This window comes from Cucumis sativus, chromosome 4 (assembly GCF_000004075.3).
Source record: "Cucumis sativus cultivar 9930 chromosome 4, Cucumber_9930_V3, whole genome shotgun sequence".
Taxonomy (NCBI): domain Eukaryota; kingdom Viridiplantae; phylum Streptophyta; class Magnoliopsida; order Cucurbitales; family Cucurbitaceae; genus Cucumis; species Cucumis sativus.
In genome coordinates, this window is record NC_026658.2 from 25,708,481 (window position 1) to 25,726,003 (window position 17,523).

Sequence of the window (17,523 nt, forward strand, 5' to 3'; positions counted from 1 at the left end):
TTTAAATTTGTATTATTGATATCGATATCCAACGTTCATTCCTCCATTTCGCATATTGTCAAAAGAAATTAAATAAGAGAAGTATATGTGGAATAATCTTTATAATTTTGTGTTCAATAATTCACTTCAATAACAAACACTATTGAAGTTTTCCCGTTTATTGAAGAGTTTTACCTTTCGTTTTCTATATTTTGTACTTTTATAGAACTTTATATTAAACTCTACATCAAACATAACACTTTCTAACTCCAACCTGGATGCTCTAAACACCCACTGAATTTACTATAATTAATCACAACTTAAGCTTTGAGATTCTTGGATGATTTACTGTGGTATTAGAGGAAAATTTTACTATAATGTTTCAGTATTGGTATAATTGAATTTAGAAAGAAAAATCAATTCAATGCTATATATCATCTCATTCTAAAGAACCTGGACACCAAGATTGTGACATACTAATTTCTAAATTACTTCAAAACATGTCTTTAACCATTCTAAATCAATTTTGTTGATATGAAATTTGTATTTACAAGAGTAGAAGTAAATATTAAACAGGTTTTCGAAGTGATTTTAAACATGACAAAATTATTAGAAATCACTCCAAAACATGCGCTAAATATGAAATTCTCAATTTAAAAACATAGTGATGTTTGGCTGTATCGAAAGCTTCAGTCATCGTTTCAATAACATTAATCTCTCTGAACTCTGAGGAGGTTTTGTAAATTGTAGAACGATGCTTACCCAAGTAGTTGAAGCTGGTCATATTGAGAAGCAAGTCTAAGTCGTGAATGAGATGGAATATGCTTAGAAATAACTTTTGCAGTTTCTTTCCACCAAGAAACTTCAGATTCTTTATCAATAATCTCTTGTTTGGCACATTCTAGAGCCTCTTTGAGTTCTTTTATCTGCTCTTGCTGCCTTGCTTCTAGCAGTTCATGCAACTTTCTTTCGAGTTCTACAGGCGGAACTCCTTCTTGCCTCTCAGTCCCATCTTCTTGGAGATCAGTGACTTCACCAGAACTCATACAGCAGCTTCTTGTCGAGTTTGTGTTCTTCGCAGTCTGTCATTTCACACAACACAGTTTCAGAACTTGCAATCAAGAATTGAATATGCAGCATACATCATTAAAATTACAGATAATATGTCAGAAATATACATCTTCATCCCCTCAAATATGATAAATCATTTTGAATTATATTACTACATGATGTTAAAAATTTTAAGTAGGATGAGTGCTCATGAACTACCATAGATTGAAGACACATCTTATCACATAGATATTTCTTCTTTGCTCCTCAAATCATATTACCTACATCCTTCTAAGAACTTGAGCAGTACCACTGAAGTTATATGGCAAAAAGTCCAAAACCAAGTATTACGGCATCCCAGATAACCAGTGTTGGCCAAAATCATCAAAATGGTTATAAGGATGAGATAAAACCAAGGCATAAGAAAATAATTAATGATATTGGGTAAAAACAATGATCCGATCCAAGATTAATGAACGACACCATCTTGAAGGTCGTATGGAGAATCCCACATCTGAAAATCAAAGGACCTCAAACTACTTGTAAGGCCGATGGATTACCCCTTTCATTATCTAATAATGATATATGTTGGTCAAGATCTCCAAAATAGTCCTAAACAATGAGATCAAACCAAAGGATGTGAAAATCAATTTTATGTAGACTGCAAAAACTTTAAGAGAGCAATTATGAACCAACCGGTCCCATCAAATCAATTTGGATAGAAAAAGCTATCTCGTTCAATACCTTAATTCTTAGATGTTCTATGCGTCCAGAAGAACTTTCAACTTCCAAGTGAAGCTGTAAACGTTCTAACTCGGCCTCGAATTCAGATTCCAATTCGTCGATTCGTTCCTGACATTCCCCAGCTTGTTCATACAAACAAGACATCCGGGAATGATTTGGTATAGTTGATTGTGCATCAGACACAATTTGAGATGAAAAATCTTGCTGATATGAAAGCTGGCTGGTAGAACAAGGACCGTCTTGACAATCCGTAGACGAACAAGCCACATCTGCATTTGAATGGAATGGCTCAAAGTGATTGTCTTTTCTTCCAAGATCCTCTTTGATCTCTTGAAGAAAATGTTCCATTTCTCTCCTCAAATCTACCATCTTCGAAAGTTCATTTTTACTTGCAAGTACAAGAGACAACAAACTACACCCAACTCCCAAGTTGAATGATGTGTCTTCTTTCCTACTCAGTCCTGTGAGTTTTAAGCACACAAGCAAATTGAAACAATAAGAGAAAACAAGGACAGCATAGAGATATAGAAAACTCAATCCATTAGACTCTCCCAATCTTGAAATGGTTATAATTACTTTTGTTATTTACAAAGTTCTTCAAAAACAATTTCAAGTCTAATTATACCCTTTGAGATGGAATTTTCATACCATTTGATTTGATTTTGAGTTATTAAAAACATGTTTAGCCATCATCAACCCATAAAAAGAAAGATCAAAGGAAGTTTAGTACGTTGCCAATATAACTTCGATCAAATTTTTGTTATCATATGAAAAGTCGGCATACGAATTTCCAGATTCAGATGTAGGCATGCATAATCCATTCGGCATTAGAAAATTACCATCTCTTCCGTTTCCTAATCGTTTTGATTAACATTGATAAATACACTAGCATTATCAATTCGAAAGCCATCCTACCAATTAAAATCGCAAGCACAAATCAATTCGATCAGTATACTCACTCACCTGGCCCTACAATCACTCCCGGTGAAGCTGAGGAAGCACCACCGTCCACTCCATCCCTCGAGCACCTACAACACGTCAACGGACCATCAGAATCTCCACCCTCTTTCACTCTCCTAACCTCCTCAAGCGCTCTCCTCCGCTTCGGTCGCCGGAACGAAGCCACCCACCGAGCAACAATCCGCCGAGGCGACAAACAGTCAATGCTCACAGACTCATCCGACAAGCCACGCACTCGGGACATACCCAAATCCCCAGAAAACCCGTCACCGCCCTCGTTTTCTTCCCGGAAAATATCAACCAAACGGAAACGACGGCCGGTGGAGTTGCAGGAATCAGAAACTTCATGGGATTTAAAGAGTGGTTTCATAAGAGAACGTGATTAATTCGAAAGAGTAACGGGGCAGAGAGGAAATTAAATTCAAATTAGGAAGTGGACAGAGAAGAAAGTGAAAGGTATTACGAATTGAAGAGAGGAATATTAATGGCGTGTAGGATTAGTTCAGCAAATTCACGAGATTTCTCCATGTTTGATTAAGAACTTCAATAACTTCGTCAGTGGTTGATAATGGAGAATTGGCGCTCAATTATTTGGTGGTATTTATGAATTTTCAAAATGATGTCGATGACTGATAATGAATTTGGATTGAACTCAATAATTTTTGTGTTCTCTAATAATTATTGCATTTTGAATTCCCACCATTTCAAATTTCTTTCAATTAATGTTTGTTTACTTAATTTACTATTATTATTTCATTACTTAATATGTCATTTCGTATATTTCCTTTATCTCGTTTTCCATACAAATTATATAATATTCCAAAATATCCGAAAAAATATCGAAAATGGTAAAATGTTAAAAAAATATTATTTTAGATTTTACGTTCAATAATATTTTAAAATGTTTATAACTTAAATATATATAAATTTTAACGAGTTTTAAATGTTGTATATTGAAATAACATTTAAAATAGAGACTTTTTTAAATTGGCAAAATAAATTAAAATATTTACGGTTTATAGCAAAATATTTTAGATTCTATCAATAATAATATTTCATCACTATAACGTATCAATATTAATAGTATTTCATCAATGTAGCATATCAATAACTATAACGGATAGAATTTGAGTAGATTGTAAATATTTTGTAAAATTTGATATTTTTAAAATTTCTTCTTAAAAATATGAATACTCATCAAAATTCATCGAATTCTTTATCGTGTCAAAATAGTTTTAATTTTATGTTATTCATCAAAATATATCAAAAAGTTATCAAACAAACTCTCCACTTTAAATACAATCTTATTAACTTTGGCGTATTAACTTCACTTATTGGTTAAGCATACCTAATTGAAATATTAGTTATGCGACAAATATGAAATCATTGAACTTGACTTTAAAATAAAATAATAAAATATTAACTATTAATAAATCAGGCCTGTCTTTAGCTTCTACAATTTAGTTAAATCTTATCGAACAGCCCTTGTTGTTAGTTCACATGTTATGTGTTGTAATTTTAGTTGTGTTCAAGTTCAAACTTTAACAAAAACATAAATATTAAAGCGAGTTTAACCAAGTGATATTGGTATAATACCAGTCCTCTTAAGTGAATGGTTGAGTCTTCTATCTCCGGTTGTTACACCAAACAAAAAGTATAAAGTATATGAAAAACATGTAAAATTTGTTGGTTAAATGTAATTTACGAATGATTTGTAATGTTTAACCGAGCAAATTGCTTCTCTTATTTTCTTAATTGAATATTATATTGTAAGTTTACCATTTATTCAGAAAACCCTTTTAATTTAGGAAAATAATAATAAAGAATAATATAATATTTCTCAAGAAGAAAAAAAAAACGAAGAATAATAAATGCACAAATAATACAAGAAATAAAAATGGCCACAATTAAATGGTTTGATCAATACCCATTAATCAATTTCTAACTGAATGACGTTTCCTCTGACGTGGCACACATCTGACGGATGAAAAATTTAAGGTGACAAACATCTAATGGATGAGGTAAGCTCATGTTGGCGATGTGACATTATTTTGGTTGATGTGTTTTTTTTTTTCATTTGGCATTACTCCCTAACGTAAGGTAACGTCGTATAATACACATAGACATCCGTTAGCAATTTTAATTATGTAAAATAAAGATTATCTAAGTTTAGCTAAATCTTGGCATAATAATGTTGAAGTTTTGTATTTATCAAATTTGAATGAAATCATTGTATAAAATAAATGGAAAGATAATTTATTTGAATATATTTGTTAACTACTTTTTTAGAAAAATCATAACGTATTTTGTTACATTTTTGTTTGTTAATATATTTGTTAACTTCTTTGTAATGTAGCATAGTTTTATCTCTTTTTTTGTTATTTAATTTAAGAAATGTAAATTTAGTGTAGTTGTTTAATATTTATGAGGTATATTTTTTTTTCCTTTTATATACACGTATAAATTTAAAGTTTTACATTGTTGTCAAAACAAGTACAAATCAACTGACATTAAGCATATACTCAAGAGTCGAATTTTATATTACAATTTGTTCAAAAAAAAAGTTTTATACTATGCTTATGAGTTTATATTAAAATAGAGATTTGTATTTAAATAGTATAATCACAACGACAATATTATGTTGAACGACTCAAATTTTAAAAAATATTTGAAAACCAACATTTTGGCTTAAGTCGCATTGAGCTTTACCACATTTGAATACATCATCTTGTTAGAAAAATGAACGTCACATCCATCGCAAAAAGGCTTTTTTTAAAGGGAAATTGCATCATATGGAAAAGAAAAAAAAAGTAGTCAATAACTTTTTTTTTTTTTTTGTCTATTGCATATATGATAAATATGACAAGTAATTAGATATATTAGATGACTATCAGAAATCTATCGATTTTTAAATTTACTAATTTTTGCAATTCAGAAAATGTAGTGACACCAGTTATATTCTCATGAAACTTTTTACTATTTTTGTAAACGTCTTATTTTTTAATATATGTTTATTTCAATTGTTTTTTATAACTGTTGTTTACTTCTTTTAAAGTTGCCTAAGAATACAACTTTTTTTATTTATCCAACTAAATCAGAAATTGAGAGAAAACAAGCTTAAATTTCAAAACAAATAAATGAAATGCTTACTAAAACGACCTTTTGTTTTATTTGTTCGTTTTACATTATTGAATAGAAAAGTTCGAATTCTTGGATAAATTTAGAAAACATTTGTTTAAAAACTTGTTGTCTCCCTCTTTTTTTATTTTCAAAATTTGGTTTGTTAGGTTAAAAAACATAAGAAACTGCATTAGGTGATAAATTAGTTTAGCGATTTTGCAAAAATATCTTTAAAATTTGTGATTTTACAAATATAACAAAACTAACGAAATTCATAGTGTGGGTTGAACTTCTTTTTTTACAAATAATAAAGATACGTGCTAAATACTTAATTACCATAACTTGTTTGACCATTTTTATAAGTGCCTCTTCACGTATTCTTTAAAATATATAACAAAGTAAAGAATATTAAAATTGAAAGAGACATTTTAAGTTTTGTTTATAAATTCCAAATACTACCTAAAAGTTGTAAGTAAATTAGAGTATCCCATTATTTCTATTTTATTATTTTCCTTTTCACTCTTAAAGATTTTGATTTCAATTTTAATATAAACATGCATCACAACAAAGTATGAGTTTTTTCTCGATAGAAAAGTAAATCAAAATACTTATAAATATAACAAGATTATATCAGTTTATTTATAAAAATATTTGTAAATATTTTCATCATTCGATTGATTTAAAACAAATGTTCATCAAATATATGATCAAAAAATGAAAATAACATATATATACACATAATTTAAAGAAGAATTTTAAACAATAATAAATTTAACAAAATATTTACAATCTACACTGAATTCTTTGACATATTCATATGTTAGCAGTAAAAGACTATTTCATTACAAGAATATAAAATTTTAGTGTAACTTGTAAATATTTTAATTTATTTTGATATTTTAAAAAATAGTGGTTATTTAAAAAGAAAGAACTAAATGTTACAAAACGGCCCACATAAGCCCAAATTTAAAAGTTGATTGAGATAATTTAAAGCTTTATTAAATACACAACATATTAATGTGCATGAAGATTGAGGAGCGCACGTGTCAAAAGCCGAACAAGTACAGATCTCATCTAACTTACATCATTTTGTTTTAATATTTCACGCAAAGAACAAAAGAAAAGTTTTTTTCTTTTTTATTTATTTTAAATTTAAATGTTGAGGCCAAAACAATTAAAAAAAGTAAAATTATCAAAAGGTTTTCAATTGACTTTAGCGTTTGTATAATTAGTTTTGTCTTAAATTTAGTTTGGTAGAATTTTCATTACTTTTTATTAGCATTTTTGTTATAAATTTTAAAAATATATTATAATTATCTTAATAAAATATTTTTTAAAAATAATTAGAATATTTACCAAACTATAACAAAATTTAATTTTGAATTATATAATTTAGAGAAGGTATCAGTTTAAAATCAATCTCTCTTATATTTGGTTAAATTTATTATTTTTGACAAAATTTTATTTTAATAAAAACCAACGTTTATAAATAGGATATTTTATTATTTAAAAAATATAAAGATGAAAATGGAAGAAATTTGATAGAAAAGAAATTAAAAAAAAGAAAAAGAAAAATGTCATCGTCATTAAGAATTAAGATTGATTTACTATGGGAAGAAAAGAGAAAAGAAATATTAATTTAACGCAAATCTTTCTGAAAAGAGAAAAGAAAAAAGATTCAAGAGAGACGCAAAGAGGAGATAGATAAAGACAAAGCTCAGATCCTCCATTAACAACCGCCATATCCAATTCTTCTTTGTTTACAGTATTTTCTTTATTTCTTCCTTAATCAAATTTCTTGGAATATTCCACCACTTTCTCTCTAAACCCCAAAACTCATTTCCATTTTTGTTCCCTTTTTCCCCCTCATTTTCTTTTGGTTCTTTCGGACATTGGAGCTTGAATTGATTGAAAGCTAAGTCAATCAATCCTTTTCTTCTTTTTCTTCTTTTTCTTCACCATGAAACCTTAAGTGTAAACGTGACGGCAACAACGAAAGTGTTTCCTTCAAGGCCAATCAAAAATTTATTTCCATTTTTTGGTTCCGGAATTTACACTCTCTGCCATACACAATCATGGCCTTCTGCAATTGATCGTTCGTCTTCGGGAATTTGGTGATCCGCGTGGGTGAAATTACCTGCAATGTGTTTTCGTAATGCGGCTTCTAATTGGGGATTTGATTCTTAACAACTTCGTTTTCTGTTTATTTGGATCTCAACCCCAATTTCTCAATGGCCTTATTTCGCAAATTCTTTTATCGGAAGCCACCCGACGGGCTTTTAGAGATATCCGAAAGGGTTTATGGTATGTCCTACTTAGGTTAACTGTTGATTGAAGTTTGGTATTTTTGGTTTGAAAGTAAAATGGGAGTGTGGATTTTACAATGATTGTTTGCTAATCATTCTTAATTGTTGTTTTCCCAATGTATCTTGCATGGTGAAGGGGTTATTAGTTCTGGAAATTGTTATGGTTTTGGACTAAACGGAATACCAAGTTACATTATGGTATTTTATAGGAAAATTTGTTACTAAAAGTTACTCTAGCTGTTGTTTTTGTGGGCCTTTATAATCATTGAGTTGTCCCTATTTGGAATTTATAAGATGAACCCCTTTGCTGTAATTTCGTAGAACTTGCTGTTGTGGACTCTTTTGTTTCCTTTCAAAGCTAGACCTCAAGTTATCTTCCTTCTTCCTTTAAAGTTACAGTCATTATCATGCATTAACTCTTTCATTGTATGTGCATTCTTTTTCTTAACTTGGATTGTGTATGTTCAAGTTTTTCCCCTTAAAGATACTGCAAATTCAAACCTTAACTCCCCAAAACATTCCGTGCGTTAAATTGTGAGTATTGAATGAATATTTCAAGTTTTTAAATCCTTTCCTCTCAAACTTGTGAATGCACGTGTAGTTTTGCTTGATTGTAGATGATTGGGAAGTAGGATAAACCAGTGAATGTATGTGCAGTTTTCGACTGCTGCTTTACAACGGAGGTGTTGGAAGAAGACGAATACAAGGTCTATATTGGAGGGATTGTGGGGCAACTTCGTGAGAGTTTGACAGACGCCTCATTCATGGTGTTCAATTTCCGAGAAGGGGAGCATCATAGCCTCATTACTAATATATTATCTGTATATGATATGACTGTCATGGACTATCCTAGACAATATGAAGGCTGCCCTTTACTCACCATGGAGATGATCCACCATTTCTTGAGATCCAGTGAAAGCTGGCTCTCACTTGGGCAACAGAATGTACTTTTAATGCACTGTGAAAGAGGGGGGTGGCCAGTCTTGGCTTTCATGTTGGCCGCTCTTCTGATTTACAGGAAGCAGTATGCAGGGGAGCAGAAAACTTTGGATATGATTTACAAGCAAGCACCTAGAGAACTTTTGCAGTTGATGTCACCACTTAATCCATTGCCTTCACAGTTGAGGTATCTTCAATATGTATCAAGAAGAAATGTGGGCTCTGAATGGCCTCCTCTTGACAGAGCCCTTACACTAGACTGCATAATTATTAGATGTATTCCTAATATGGATGGGGAGGGTGGTTGCCGCCCAATATTTAGGATATATGGACAGGATCCGTTTATGGCTGCTGATCGAACTTCCAAAGTATTGTTCTCAACCCCCAAAAAGAGTAAACTTGTTCGTCAGTATAAGCAGGTGATCGCGGTTTTCCCTTTTAAATAGAGGAGTATTGCCCATTTTTTTATTCTCTATACTTATTAATTTTTCGTGTCTGTTGGGAGTTGTTTTGTTTTATCTGTTCATCCAGTCTTTTCGATGCCAAGGCTTATTAATTTCTGCTGATTGGTATTGGTATTTCTATAAACTTCTCTTCTTTTTAGTTATATGTTGTTCATCCATATGGGTTAGGTCGGAAAATTTTGAACAATGATTTTCTGTTTTTATGCCCTGTTCTCTCTCTCTTTTAAAAAACGTTTTATAGTTTAATGTAGCTGGGATCATATAACTAGTCTTCATTGAAGTAAATGCCAACCGTGAAACTTAAATGGTAAGAGAAGACATATAGGATTTTACTTCCCAAGGAATCATTCCTGGTTTTGTCATTGGAGGAAGCCTGCAAAATTTTTGATGTGTATTGTTGCCAGCTTGTAGGAGCTGACTGTTTTTTTTTAATTCTTTCACACTTTGTTACAGGTAGATTGTGAACTAGTTAAAATTGATATCCATTGCCATATCCAAGGTGATGTTGTTCTTGAATGTATAAGTTTGGACAATGATCTGGAAAGGGAGGAAATGATGTTCCGAGTTATGTTTAACACAGCATTTATCAGGTCAAATATTTTGATGCTTAACCGTGATGACATTGATATTTTATGGCATGCAAAGGATCAATTTCCAAAGGATTTCAGAGCAGAGGTATGTTCGCTTACTGTTTTCTTTTCATCCCCCTTTTCTCCGTTTCATTCTTTCTTAAATTATTCTAATTTTTTATTGTGTTTATCTTCTCAAGAATAAATAAGTTACGTGTTTGGATGAAGGTTCTTTTCTCAGAGATGGATTCTTCCGCTTCACTTATTTCAATTGAATTGCCAAATATTGAAGAGAAAGATGGCCTTCCAATCGAAGCCTTTGCTCGAGTTCAAGAGATCTTTAGCAATGTGGACTGGCTAAGCCCAAAGGCAGATGCAGCTCTTAACGTGCTTCAGAAAATAACAGCTTCAAATTTACTTCAAGAGAAGCTGCTTAGTTCTGGCTCTTTAGACAGAAGGCAATTACTTGACTTATCTCTTGAAAAACTAATCTTGGAATCAGAGACATCTGAAGAAAATATTAGAAGTCCCCGATTGAAGATACAGACAAAGTCTAAGCTTTCTTCCGAATTATCTAAAGCTGCAAGTTCAGTGATATCAAAACTTGAACCCTCAGAATTGCAGGTTGCTCTCCAACTACCACCTCAGTCTAAAATAATCACTCAACGAATACCTCAACCGTCATTGTCTACGCCAGTCTCCTTCCGTAGTTCTATGCAAGGTTCACCTCGCCCTATACTAAGATATCACAGTGCACCCTCAGCTCTTGGCATTACAGCTTTACTACATGATCATTCCGATTTTATTGGTAAAGAACTTATACATTCAGGGACAACATCTTCACCATCATCTGCTCGGTTGAGTCCAACTGCTCTAGATTCACCTAGAGATATTCAACGTAGTAACCTTCCTATTTCTCCTCTCCCTCTAGTATTAGACGCAAGATCTTCATTAGAAAATTCTTTGACCACCGCATCAACTACAACCATTCCTGATCCACTGCCCCTTCACCAACTTTCTTTGAAACCTATTAAATATTTAGTTTCTCAACCGACTCAAACCACATCACAAGTGAGAAGTCAATTATCACCATCTTCATTACAACCAACTTCTGCCTCTTATATTGGGGAATCCCCACCCTCTCTCAATGATAGCGAAGCTTCAATATCATCTTCCTCTCCTTTGTCAAGATCATCTCCATCTTCTTGTACTAAAGAATTAATTTCCGTTTCCACTCCTCCTCCTCCTCCTCCCCTCCCCCATTTTGATTCACCTTCAGCTTTAGCAACATCTCCACCTTCTAGTAGGACGAATGGTTCGATTTTCCCATCCTCACCACAACCGCCTTCTACGACAAAACTGTTATCTTCTATCAAGAAAACAACTCAACCTGCTCCTCAATTTTCTTCGTCTGATGATCATCTAGTTTCTTCAGAGTCACCTATAAAGAACTCGAAGAGTGTCTCTCCCCTCCCCCTCCCCCTCCTCCTCTCCTCCTCCTCCTCCTACTCCTACTCCTCCTCCTCCTCCTCCTCCTCCTCCTCCTCCATGTTTTAGCCCTAACTTAGGCACTAGTGTTGTCTCGCCGACATCAGTGCCTCCGCCCCAACCTCCACCTCCACCTCCTTCATGGAAGGACTCTACGAACACATTCATGCATGTCCCCCCAGCTCCACCTCCAGCCCCACCCTTGCCTCCATCTTCTTTCAGTTCTACATTTACTTGTGGTTCTAGTATCACGCCTTTAGGGCCACCACCACCGCCACCACCTCCTTCAAGTCATGCACCACAAGATTTTGCCACAGTAGTTAGGACCTTGATGAATGCATCTGGCCCTCCACCTCCCCCACCTCCCTCGTTACATTCATCTCTAGGTTCTAATACTGTATCTTCAGTGCCGCCCCCGCCACCCCCTCCTAGTCTTGCAGTAAATGTTGCAACAACCGTTAACTTGACACATGTCAGCCCCCCTCCTCCTCCTCCTCCACCATTAGCAAATTCTGGACCCACCTTATGTCCAGGTGTTGCAACGTCAGCTCCGCCTGCTCCACCTCCTCCAGGTTTCTCAATGGAAGGTTCTGCAACACATGCTCCACCTGCACCCCCTCCTCCAGGTCTCAGCGGTAATAAACTCTCAAATGTCAATGGTACTTCCTCACAGTCTCACGTTGGCGTTAATAACAGCAACATACCTTCTGTTCCTGGACCACCTTCCAGTGCTCTATTCAATGCAAAGGGACGTGGCCTTGGACGTATGAACTCCAAAAACCAGTCTCAACCTAAAAGATCCAATCTAAAGCCTTATCACTGGTTAAAATTAACGAGGGCCATGCAAGGAAGCTTATGGGCAGAGACACAAAAGACCGATGAAGCTTCCAAGTACGTGTCATATATTTTAGTTCTCTTATATGTTATAAATTTCCTTCTGTTAATTTAGTTAATTTTTATGTGATAGAGCTCCGGAGTTTGACATGTCAGAACTTGAAAGTCTTTTCTCTGCAGCTGCACCAAATTCAGACTCTGGAGGTTCGGGAAATTCAAATCGCCGAGCCTCAGGGCCAAAATCAGATAAAGTTCATTTGGTAATCAAAGAAATAAACTTATTGTCACATTTATTTCTTTTGAAGAATCGAGTCAGTTTTGACATAATTTTAGCCATCTAATAAGCTCAATCCGATTGACTGTGTTCTGTTAGTGAAAGAAAATAGTATTTCTTAATTTGCGTACCACCCTACATTTAAGTATCAACTGAAGCATAGCATAGACTCTTCTCTAAGTTTATACCAATACAGTTACATCTACCTGTGGTTGAGTTTCTCATCAGCATGGGACAAATTTAAGTTGGCTAGTTCATTTGTTGCAAACTCAATTTATGTTTCATGTTTCTACTTGTTCTGGCAGATTGAACTTCGCCGGGCCTATAATTGTGAAATTATGCTTTCTAAAGTTAAGATTCCTTTGCCTGACATGATGGTGAGTGATGATTTGCCTTTTCTTTGAAGCCAAACCGATTGTTTCGAACAATTATGAACCGGATACTAAACATCTTGATCAGTTCGTTGAAAATATAATACATTGCAATGTTTCTGATGATTTGTTTTGGTATTACCATTCTCAGTGTTCAGTCCTTGCATTGGATGACTCGGCATTAGATGTGGATCAGGTTGACAACCTAATCAAGTTTTGTCCAACAAAGGAAGAAATGGAATTACTAAAGGTGCTTCTTTCCTTCTGTGCAACTGCTTACATTCGTTGGCCTGAATCATATTGCATTTCCTTTAGTTTGCACTAATTCTTTGTGGTTGGCTTTAACCTCTACCTTAATTTTGTTTGAGACTCTTCTCTGACATTGATTTTTTTGCTTTTACATTCAGGGGTACGGTGGGGATAAGGACAACTTGGGAAAATGTGAACAAGTGTGTTAATACTTTCTCTTTCATTCTTTCACCTTCCAGCTTGCTCCGTTTTTTTTTTAATTTATTTTTTATAAAGATTATAGGCAACTTATCATGCTACTCAATCCTTATTCCCATGTTCTCATTTGAACCATGGCTTGGGAAAAAAAAGAAATCCTATTTTAGCATCTGAGTCCCTTCTTTTATATAATTATATGCTTTGGTTTTCTTGTTATTTAGAGAATCTGTTTGCTACAAAAAATTAACCTGCTTGTGTCTTCTTCCCAACAGTTCTTTTCTGAATTAATGAAAGTCCCACGAGTAGAGTCCAAGCTAAGGGTATTTTCTTTCAAGATACAATTCCGATTGCAGGTGAGGGGACAACCTATTTAATTATTCCCTTCCTTTTTCCTCTTTCCTTTTTTATATACTTGTCACCAATTTCACTATTTTCACTTTCTAGGCCTCTGACCTTAGAAATAGTCTGAATACTATTAATTCGGCATCTGAAGAGGTAAATGATATTCTTTTAAATTTCCTTAATTTAGGTGTGTTGTTTGAACATTTTCACATTTTAAACCCTTTTCTCCATGTGCTAGTCAGATCAGAAGTTCGGTAAAGTTGAAAAGGGTAATGCAAACTATCCTTTCACTGGGTAATGCTTTGAACCATGGAACGGCTAGAGGTGAGAGTCTTTTCCCTTAACAAATATGCATTGCAGTTTTTACCGTCTATAATATGTGTGGACGGTGGCGAAACATTATTTTGAAAAAAAAAATTCCTTAATCTCTTTAGGTAATATAGGTGCCTCACTTTCAAAAGTGAAGGTTAAAATAATTACAATAAGTATTTGTTATAGAATCATATCCACGGTTTGCATCTTTAAGAATTGACCATAATAATTAAGAAGGTATTATTTGTGATGGCAACATAAAGTTCATTTATTATTATTAATATTTGTTGGAGTTCAAATTAATGCACGTTCATGACCGTACATTATTTTTCATAATTCTCTGGTTTAATTGCAACTTCTTTTGAATTCTAAGTCATTTTTAACTTGTACCAATCTTATATCATCATCATTAGTTTCATGTACCCAAAAAAGAAAAAAAAGAAAACCATTGAAGAAGGGAGCCCTCCTAAACAAGGAGCTCCAACTATATGAATTAGAATCTATAAAATAGTTACAAAAGGTCTACGCACATAGGGAAATGTAGTATTGAACAATCAACCAAGCATCATTTGGATCCTTCTTCAGCCCTCTAAACACTCAATCGTTCCACTCCCTCCAAAGAATCCAAAGAATAACGCACACCCCAAGAATCCCAAAAAAAGCATTATTGATTACATACACACATACATACTACAGACAAATGGTTCTAGATAGAACTCTACTTATAAACTAACTTTTTTAGCGTATATTTACAAGTATGCAATGCATAAGGCACTAGATACGTTAAATTGAAAAGCTTATAACTTTAAAGTAGTACACGTGGTTACTGGTTCTTACTCTTTTCGCTTTATAATTGTGTACACTGACAATTTTTATTCATGCTATGGAATGTCTTTTGTTTCTGTTTTACTATTAGAATTTAGAACTTTTGAATGGTATCACCAAGACCTATGAGTTATTTCCATTGTTCATGTAGGTTCCGCTATTGGATTTCGGCTTGATAGTCTTCTCAAACTCACTGATACACGAGCCAGAAACAATAAGATGACTCTCATGCATTATCTATGTAAGGTAGACTTCTCCTATTTTGCTTGTCAAATAATTTTACTGGCTTGCACTCAGTGTATTTCGGTCTTCTTTGTATTATATTTCAGTAAGAACATCCTTCTTCTAGTGAAGTAAACTCCCGTCCCACCTGCATTTATTACCAATGATTTGCTATAATTTTCATGTCAATGCTATAATTTCTTGATAGTTCTGCAGAATGATGAAGTCTCAACATATAACGTGAGTAAATAGTAAAGTTGACCATGAAAGAACCCTTTCCAAGCGTGGACCACAATCCATTTTCTGATAATGAACAGAACACCTCAACTTCTAATATAGCAACAAAGATTGATAGTAATCTGACTGTTAGAACTATATAAAGGTAGCATTGGACATGCACTCGCACACGCATACAAAAAATCTAAATGGCTGGTGGAATGGACTTACTGAATTGATGAAATGGACAATGATACCCTTAAGATTCGGTATAACCTGCCAGTTTATAAATATATGGTATCCCACTGAGATTAGTTTTATTATTTGAGAGGAAGAAAATTTAATATGCTAGATTTTTAATTTTTCCACTTTTATATTCAGAAGTTGATGAGTCAACGGTTAGCATTTGTAGAATGCTAATACCCCTCCTTTTGCTTTGTGCTTGCTGAAAAGGGAGGGAAGAATAAAATGAAGTTTCCATGCTATTAAAGCCACTTTTAAGATTACGTTGATGAGGATTGGAGTTCTGTGGCATATTTTATACACGTATATGTTAATTTGTGAGATATCTACCTGATCGATTTGCAGGTTCTTGCTGAAAAGCTGCCAGAACTTCTAGATTTTCCGAAGGACCTTGTGAGTTTGGAAGCTTCTACGAAGGTAGAACTTCTTCAATTGTTTAATTTCTTTGCGGTTGTGACCAATTTCCATTGCTATTCTGTAGGTAAAGTTTATCGTTTGGTTATGATGCAGATACAACTGAAGTACTTGGCAGAAGAAATGCAAGCCATAAGCAAAGGGCTTGAGAAGGTTGTCCAGGAATTGGCCAATTCAGAGAATGATGGACCCATTTCTGAAATTTTCTGCCGGGTACTGTAATATTTAATGAATGGTAGTTTTATTTTTTTAAAGTTCTAAATTAGTTTGTTTAAGACATGGTAGTTTACCCGATCTTACAATTAATTTTCAGACTTTAAAAGGCTTCCTTTCTCATGCCGAGGCAGAAGTGAGGTCTCTTGCCTCTCTTTATTCTAATGTGGTATGTTTGGTACTCTTTCCTTCAAATTTATTATACATCCTTAAAGCAGCATTGTCAATTCTCCAACTATGGGAATTTTCAGGGTAGAAATGCCGATGCACTGGCTCTTTATTTCGGCGAAGATCCTGCACGTTGCCCTTTTGAGCAAGGTATTTGCTACTACCACTTAACCATATCCCTTCCTTTGCCCCAATCAAGAATAGAACTTTGCCAATACTTGCTATTATTCTCGAACAACTTTGAATTGAAATGAATATTATTGCTATTATCCATATAATCTGTTGCTAAAATCCAAAGCATTATTGTTTGGAATCAGTTGTTTCTACACTGTTCAATTTTGTGAGGATGTTTGCGCGAGCGCACGAAGAAAACTGTAAGCAGCTTGAATATGAAAAGAAAAAAGCACAGAAAGAAGCGGCAGAAAGGGAGAAGTTGAAGCTCGGTACTGCGAAAAAGGAGTCAGGATTCTTAATGCAGACTCAAATCTAGCATAGCAACGTCAAAGCTATCTGAAGTGTTCTAACAAACATTTCTGCAACATTACTAAGTTATCCTCCATAAGCTGATATTACGTTATGACCAAAGTAACCCATAACCAATTGATCGTGCACAATCGAATAACGCCAGCGTCAATGTCGCTCATCTTGGATAGAAGGACGTTTCAGAGGCACAGGATGTAGAATAAGTAGCCAGTGCTGGGATAAAACTAAAAACCAGTAAGTCTTCTACCAAACTTTTGTAATATTTCATAACAACAGAAGAAAGAAGAAATTAAATAATTAATAGCCTTATAGGAGTGTGAAACTCATCAGCCATTGTTGCTGTCATTTGTTTGTGTAATGAGTTACTAGTAGAGTGGTAGATATTCTTTGGTGAAGCTTAAGGAAGTCATGTGTTTGAGGCAGAAGCACTCAAATGATGGGACTTTCTTGGTTAGATCAGAATTTTGGTGTAAAATATATCATATATGTAATTGTAGTTTTGTTCATGTTCTATATATAATTACATTCTTTCCCCACCAA

At 33.8% G+C, this 17,523-nt stretch overlaps 2 protein-coding genes across 2 annotated transcripts; one reads left to right on the plus strand and one right to left on the minus strand.

Annotated features, from left to right (window-relative positions):
• Nucleotides 1-480: 480 nt before the first annotated feature.
• LOC101213774 (protein POLAR-like 1) lies at nt 481-3,349 on the minus strand. The gene is made up of 3 exons (XM_004145537.3): nt 2,737-3,349; nt 1,774-2,234; nt 481-1,061 (listed from the first exon to the last, which is right to left on the minus strand). The coding sequence occupies exons 1-3, from the start codon at nt 3,101-3,103 to the stop codon at nt 738-740; spliced, it is 1,152 nt and encodes a 383-aa protein (XP_004145585.3). The 5' UTR covers nt 3,104-3,349; the 3' UTR covers nt 481-737.
• A 4,167-nt stretch (nt 3,350-7,516) lies between these two features.
• On the plus strand, nt 7,517-17,523 carry LOC101214019 (formin-like protein 18). The gene is given in 18 exon segments (XM_004145538.3): nt 7,517-8,157; nt 8,817-9,517; nt 10,016-10,237; nt 10,360-11,677; nt 11,679-12,510; nt 12,587-12,713; nt 13,033-13,104; nt 13,250-13,348; nt 13,506-13,547; nt 13,818-13,898; nt 13,990-14,040; nt 14,130-14,211; nt 15,176-15,270; nt 16,051-16,122; nt 16,216-16,332; nt 16,433-16,501; nt 16,584-16,650; nt 16,818-17,523. Coding segments are annotated over 18 exon segments (4,293 nt in total). The 5' UTR covers nt 7,517-8,084; the 3' UTR covers nt 16,991-17,523.